This window comes from Limulus polyphemus, unplaced genomic scaffold, assembly GCF_000517525.1.
Source record: "Limulus polyphemus unplaced genomic scaffold, Limulus_polyphemus-2.1.2 Scaffold896, whole genome shotgun sequence".
NCBI classification, from domain to species: domain Eukaryota; kingdom Metazoa; phylum Arthropoda; class Merostomata; order Xiphosura; family Limulidae; genus Limulus; species Limulus polyphemus.
In genome coordinates, this window is record NW_013666506.1 from 254,745 (window position 1) to 262,890 (window position 8,146).

Genomic DNA, 8,146 nt, shown 5'->3' on the forward strand with positions numbered 1-8,146 from the left:
TACCATACCCAAGGCACATTATTGAGAAATTCTTCAAGATCTTGTTTTTGTCATCTTATGCCTTTTCATGAAGATGGGAATATTAACAGGGAAATAGATTTGAATGAAGAAGTTTTGTAAGAGCGCGAACGGTAGCGTGATGTAAAATTACTCCTGCTAGAAATTTTCATAAAAGTGCCCCGAAAAATGGTGCTAACTCGGTAACCCGTGGCCCGATTTTAACGAAATTTGTTTTATTCTGTTTCTATTCTTATTTAATTACAAATATGGTGCTATTGTGTGCCGTTTTTGCTGTATTTAATTACAGACAAGCAAACAAACAATCTCAGAGTTTTAGTAGTATATAGATGTATATCTTCACAATATTTAGCAGACTTTCAGTAAACATTATGAGTCTTTTACATACAAAAAATCAGATTTTTTAATGGAGTATTTTAACAAACTAAAAAAAAGATTTGTCCGTGAACATATTTATTCTTTTTTTTTTACTACTCCAAGTGCAAAGTGATTTTCATGTTAAGATTAAAAATGGAATTCTTCATCTCGAAAATCTCAAATTTCATTTGCATAATCTCTAAAACCTCCTGAATACATTTCAAATGTTTGTGTTCAATAAAACTTTATATTTTATCCGTTTTCTCTACTCTAACTCTATACAAGGTTGGTCAATTTGGCCAACCTCATAAATACAAAAAAAAATCGAAAAAATCTAAATTACCCTTTTTTTCTTTCTAGAATGACTTGCACTTGTAACATGAAACTACATTTGTTTATCCTAAGTAACTTTAAGCCTGTAACAGTGTACATCTATTTATACTTACATTTTATTGTTTCATTGCCCTTTGAACCATGTATAACAACTGTTTGTGCCATTATAAGTTGTAAATCACTTGGGAAACATAGGGCCTACGTTATGCTATCGAATTACATTATCCATGAGCTACTCTGAGCTTCTTGCATGCGTGCCACATGAAAAAATTATATTATATTTTTATTTATTTTACTTAATCTAACCTAAAGAGATTCCTATTTTTTTATTTTAGTGACTTTTATAATAAAGAATACACATGAAAAACATGAACTGAAGTACTTACCTGGACCTTCTTTTTTTTTGCTGTTGACTGTCAATGACAATCCTACTTTTTAAATATTAATGGAAGTAGTGCACAAAATAATTTGTATCTAATTAAATAATGCACCAAAAACATAGAATAATAACATGCAAAAAGCAGCTAATTTCGAATAGTTATCACAATTTTTCTGGTATTCTAACTATGCAACAAGAGCCATTACCAATTTTTTCATACTTGTCGATACGTTTCACATGGGAATAAAGCTTGTACTAAAAGAGAAATTGCCAATTCTATGTAAGGAAAACAATGTAAAATAATATGTCATTTGATAGATGAAAACCTAGCATTCTATTGGTTATAAATAAAATAATATTAAGCATAAGAGAGAACTATTAACTAATCCTGAAAGAGAGGATGTGATAGGTGGGTGTGGCAAGAGGGGTCTGATTTTCTATTTAATGGCTCTATAACCAAACAAGATTGAAGGCTATAAAAATTATGTTTAGTCTGAGCTATGACGATTCGATATTGAGTAATTTACATTAAATTTTGTACATATTGGGGGGTGGTGAATAAATTACAGAAGAGGGGATTGCCTACAGAAAAAATGTCACATTTCTCAAACTAGGGGAAATATTGCCTTATAAAATTAAGAACTTAAAACTTATATAAATTTTCAAATCATTAAATCCAGTACCAGAAGTATTAATTTTACACTGTTGATAGCTTAGACTTACAACTAGAACAATGAATGAGCTTCATTAACATATAAATCATTATCTTAAAGATCCAAGACAGCAGCAGCATAAGAAACTTTCTTCTTTTCACTTTGTTTTCTTTATATTCTTCTCTGGAGACTCTCTTTACCTTCTCATCCATCCTTGATAACTTTTTTCCAATGGGTATCCCACCCACACTAACTGTATTTATTGCACTTGAAACACATTTTCACTTTGCAGTTATAAGTGTCAGAAGGCATAGCATCATTTTCTGATGTTTCCATAGTGTTCTTAGTATATTTTCTACATTTAAAAACAGGAAATAGCACACAAAAAACACAACTGACTTTAAGCCATAAAATAATGGCAATGAAAAACCCTAATCCACAGCTATCATTCTAGCATATTTGTAGAAAATCCAAAAAATGTTTAAATGTTACATACTCCAGAATTATCACCAATCTGTGGCTGGTTTACTCATGAATTTATGGCACGTAAATAATTTTTATTTCTAGAGGATATGATATACCAAAACATCATTGATAATAGTTATTAAAGGCACAAGGGTCCTTCCATATTTAACCCACACATGATTTTCTCTATTAACTTCTATTGGTCATTTATTACATTTACAGTTAAGCCAAACATATGTGTGTTGTAACTTATTTGTATATGTGTGTAGATATATATAAATTTTGATACTTGTGCAAATAATGAGATAATTTATAAATTATAATGTTTGGGTGTAAGTTAATTAGATCAATAGAGGTTACTAATCAGAAAAAAAAAAGAGCTCAATCTAATGTATAAAAAAAGGCAAACAATAACATTATTAACTAATGTAGTTCATCCACTCGTACTCTGTAATTTGTTCTTACTTTCCACATGCACAGCTGTCTCACAAAACTAAACACTTGACATAAGGTAGAAATGTAAACTTCGTGAAATATTACTGGTTGTTTTGTTTGTAAACTTAATGACACTTGTCTTAGCAGTAAACCTACTTTTAGAGGTATACAAATTACTTCTGTTTTCATATGAGGATGTAGTTAATTTTGAATGAAAAAATAACTTTTATAATTAAAAAAAATTCTGTACACTTTCCTTCACGATAGCAGAACTTGCAATAATTCATGGTCTCACCTGCAGTACTGTAAAAAAGAAAAGAAAAAGTTAGGAAGAAACATCACAAAATCATACATACTGTAAAATGAAGGCAAAAAAAATATAGATTTTAAAACTACTGCATAATTTACTTTTTATTATCTAGTTTCTTGGCTTGGTTTAATGACTAACACAGAAGTTATGTACAATATAAACTATAGGTATCTAAGCCTGCGACCGATCTCTGTGTCGGCCACTGATATTGATCCAATCTAAAGAATTCTCCAATGTTTTTCTGATCCGATTGGTAAGTTTGTTTACCTCTGAAAATAAGCAATGCATTCAGGTACATTCATGATGGAGAGACTGCAAATTATTCCCAAAATGAGGTCAATCACGGAGAAAGGAAAAGGAATACTGGCGACTATCAGTTCAGGTCATGTCCTGATACATATTAAGTGCGTCTTTAATTTTTTTACAAAAGTAAATGTATTTTCAACAGTTTCATTTGCCATAATATATCCTAGCATCACTTCAAAGGTGCCTTTATTTCTGATAGTCATAATTATTACCAGGTCCAACCTCCCCCTTCCTGTTTTTGTTACAGGGCAGTTTGTTATAGGGTTTACATCGATAAAGAAATGCTATGGACATGATTTACAACATTTTACAGTTGACTTAAGGTTCTTGAGCCAACATTCCACTTTTGTCCTTTTTGCAGTCTGATAAGTGAGTGATTTATTTGAAGATGAGTTTTAAAGTTTAATGCACACCACTAGTATATATACATTAGTGATGCCTGGACAAGTGGAACGCACAAATGCATACTGTCAAAATCCGATCCTGATATCTACCAATCCGATATTTCACTCAGATCACAGATTTACAGGTATCTTTATAAAAGCAAACAAATTCTACTAACTATGTCAGAATACTGTATGCTCACTCAAGGGTAATCCACCAGTAAGAAAAGAAATAAACTGATGCCCCTAAAAATCAATTGTATCTTTACTGAATTGTCCTCATTAGTTGGAAGACATTTTACTGAAAAGAGAAAAAAAAAGACCTAGAAAGGAAAAAATTTAATTATATTTCAAACAGAGCTTTGCATAACAAGGTTGATCTCCAAAGTATTTTTCTGACTAAATGACATTTAGTTTTGATTACCCGTGAGGAAAAGTAACAAAGATAAATCATTACTGATAAAAAAAAGAAAACATGAATTTGCTTCGACAAATAAATACAAGCCCAAGATTATTTTCTTACAACTGTAACTTTTTGTAGATCAATGGTAATATTTTCTAAGCATTCTATGAATTACTCACTGAAGCAACATCAAATTATTTATGTGAAGCTCTTCCTGCTCATTTCTGACTATTCTAATTGTAGTATGAGAATTTTTTCATCTCTCAACAAAACTCCAAAAATAATTATCATACAAATAGAAACTTCAAATCACGTCAATTGAAATTAAATTCTGAATACAAATACACAAAGGGTTGAGTACATTATACAAAGAAGTTCAAGACTGTGTAAACCAGCAAGTCACATGACAACAACATCTGATATAAAGTTACAGTGTAACAAAATGTATCAGAACTACTGTCTGGCATTTTTTACATAGTGTGGTGCCATGAAAAATTGATTGCTTTTGAGAAGGTTATGTAAAAACCCTTTCTTACATAAACTATTCATATACTCAGATCATAAAAACATGTTCAGATCAGGGAAGCAGACTTTCATGGCTATCTCATGTACTACATGGCATTAGTAAACAAAGGAATATGAATGAAGTTGGGGCATGAAAGAAACTTGCAACAAGTCATACCTCAACTGTGGTAAGCAAAGCGTGACCATTTTGTAACAGATGAGAATCCAGAAAAGTAAGTGGCAAATACTATCAACATGTCCCAGAAAACAGCATGCAACATAATTAAGAAGGATCTCCATCTGGAAAAGCAACACGATTCATGTGTACACAAGTTGTTTTCACAACATATTCATTCAATCACTGAACACCTCAAGCAGCTGGAGAATGAAAGGGGTATTCATACTATTCCATTGGATTTCTGTGATCAGACTATTGAAACAGATGATGGGAACCATCATCCTCATACACTAGACAAATAAAAGAAAAATCACAGGAAGGGGTGCATGGTTTAGACATGACAGCCTTTTAACAGTGTTTTTTTGTTGCAGGCCTATTGTCGGGATGCACAGTTTTCAGATAAAACATATGGCCAGAAGTGGTGACATGGGCTGTAATGATGTAGCAAGGTACCAAAATTGTTTTAACATAATGTACTCAGCCTCTGTATTAACCACTTGCACCTCAAGAAAAAACATTCAAATCAATTATATAACAAGTCAGACTTAATTATACCAGCATTAAAGCCAGAAACTAATACAACATTTCAATTTACAACATGAAACAAACACACATCACTCTTAACTTATCATTTAAATCTACTAAAAGATTAGTTGTTCACTAGTTTTGCTGCTTATTTAACAGATTTTAAGCTTCATACAACATTCACCTCTGTAACTTTTAACTGAAATTAGTATGTTCAGAACTTTACCTTATAAAATGTTGTGTGGATGAACTCTCTTTCCATGCTGCATCCAAAACCTCCAACTTTTCTTCCAGTGCCTTACAACTATTGGTCACACACTCAAGTCGATTTTCTATACTGTCCAGTCTCTCACTGACAGTGTGGTGAAATGTCATAAGAAGTTTCTGGATAGAAAAAAATGTTTGGTCTTTAATAAATTCAGGCTTTTATTAAACCTTTACTTAGTTTGTGTACCAAAAAAAAGATAATGTATGATAACAATTGAAGGGCTCAAGAAATTTGATGTTAAAAAAATTTTATAACAAGGGAAAAAGTAATAATTTTTGTTAATTGTAAAAACTAACATGTTACAGTTTGAAATAAAAAGCATTATTTTTATAAGTACTTCCGTGCTAGGTAAAAAAACATTGTATTTATGAAACAGTTAGAAAAACAGTAATTAATCATGAAAATAAGAACATATTACTTGAATAATGGACACAACTTTCTAATAATTTTTGAAACAGAACAAAAAAAATTGAAAACAACATTATTACATATCTAACCTTCAAACTATTTATTTAAGTGTAGTAGTACAAACAAATTATGTAATTTATATTTCTTTTTCATAATCACATATTGGAAAATTGCTAGAACATAACACCTTTAGTAGTGTCTCTTGGTTTTCTTCTTCCACTTCTACTTCTGACCTTTTTCGTTTGTTTGAAGGCTCTTCCTCATTTGTATTTGGTGTTCTTTCTCTGTTGTCTTCTGTAGAGTTCATTTTTAGTTATAAATGAAGCTCAGTTTACATTCCTAATGATACAAAAAAAAAAAGAAATGTAGCAGTTCATATTTTATTACGTTTAAACAACTACAAGACTGTTTTGGCAAGAACACAAGTAGTATGAGTAAACTTTGTTTTTAAAAATTTTCTAATAGAAGCAAAGCTATGTGACAGCAAATGATACTGACTGACACTCCTATAAGTCAAGAAAAAAAATGTAAAAAAAAGGCATAAAAAATATTAAACACCCATGCAACTAATAGTGTTTAGAAATCAGCAAACACCATAATAATAAAAAAAACAAATGGTTGTTTAAAACAATTCATCAATAATAATAATAATCTGACTTTATGACTTGCAACTCATACTGATATGACATCGATTCTTGATGGATATTTTTATATAACAGTTGTACCACTGGAAATATAGGCTAATTAATGTGTGGTTATAATGAATTTTAACAGTGTACAAACTTCTACTGTACACATATTACAATATTTTACCAAAGAAAAATATTACCACTATGAATAATTCACTGCAATTTGTATATCTGTTTTCATATTATAGAGTCCAACCTCTACCAATACCCACTTCTCATATGTGGACAGATGTATCCCTCTAAGCATTTTACCCTATATGTTTTATTTTTATCACCCACCCCTCATACCCAGCCAATGAGAACTAAATCTGCAGTAATCAAGTACAAATTTTTATGCTAAACATTTTCATGAGAAATGCTCTCTAATTCAAACTGGAAGTATATAATGGAAATACCTAAAAGTGTGCCAATACACTGATACACACAGAGTTTCAAATATTTTTCTTGCTGATACAAGAGTGAGTCCTGTATTGATATATATATATTTTTTAAAGTAAAATTTGATTGCTAACATAATCATGATTATGCATTAATTTATTTCAACACTGATAACCACAGAATGTTAATTATTAGCATCCCAGCTGTCTCATCTGCCAATCACTGTGTGTAACTACGGAAGATTTTGTCCGTCTAACTGACAGAAGTTAAGTGGAGGCAAGTTATTTCTTCATACATTCATATGTAGTCTTGGTCAAAATGACCAATGTTTCAACCTCCCACTTCTTTGCTGTTGGGCCCAATGAAGCTTAATCCTATTTTGTTTTCTAATGATGGTAGTAGTAGTAGTAGTACATAAAATCAAATTTATTTATTTTAAATATGTAACTTAGTACACAAAATAATATGTACAAAAAAAAAAAACAATGTCTCCTATAACAATGATAATTTATCTGATTTTCTAACTAAGCTACAAGTGCCTTAAATAATTCACTTACATGGTCAATGTGAACTAGGTGATAGAAACAATAAATCTGTAGGCTGAATAATTCAAACACCATTGTCAGAAAAAGCTAGCCTTATACAGAAATAAATTAAAGCCCTGTATTTCTATGGTTATAAATAATCCAAGAGCAAACATAAGACATTTTGTGAAAGAGAGGATACAATAGGTAATTTATAGGGTGATGTGTAATTTATGTTAAACTCAGGACATCATAAAGGGGCAATAAGAAAATCAAAAATGGGAAATTCAAAGCAAAGAATTGTGAAATGATACAGAAAAGTGGGAATTCGAATATTTCCTTTTGTAATTAAGAAATTAAACTTTTTATATAATATTAAAATATGAAATATAAACTACATTTTGATGATAAGTTTATTGAAATACATTGATAATAATGTTAATTAAATTTTGATTGTGCCTATATAAAAAAGGTTTTAACATGCACAATCTGAATACCTAAATCCATGGTTATATTAATACTGACAATGTCCAGTGCACGCCGTGATGGCACCAGAGCAGACGGATTTAGCTGCGGTGTCAGCAAGCTCGTTCCCATGAATACCGACATGGCCAGGGATCCAGAAAAACT

The 8,146-nt window shown here is 30.8% G+C and overlaps 1 protein-coding gene across 1 annotated transcript in view; it reads right to left on the reverse strand.

The window, feature by feature from the left end:
- The window catches only part of LOC106461091 (protein BANP-like), a 19,370-nt gene that overhangs the window by 1,382 nt on the left and 9,842 nt on the right, over positions 1-8,146 (reverse strand). The window contains exons 4-6 of the mRNA XM_022387964.1: positions 6,113-6,264; positions 5,476-5,633; positions 2,936-2,943 (exon numbers count right to left, since the gene is read on the reverse strand). Of these exons, the coding sequence (XP_022243672.1) occupies positions 2,936-2,943; positions 5,476-5,633; positions 6,113-6,232 (286 nt within the window). The 5' untranslated portion in view covers positions 6,233-6,264. The remainder of the gene's footprint in view (positions 1-2,935; positions 2,944-5,475; positions 5,634-6,112; positions 6,265-8,146) is intronic.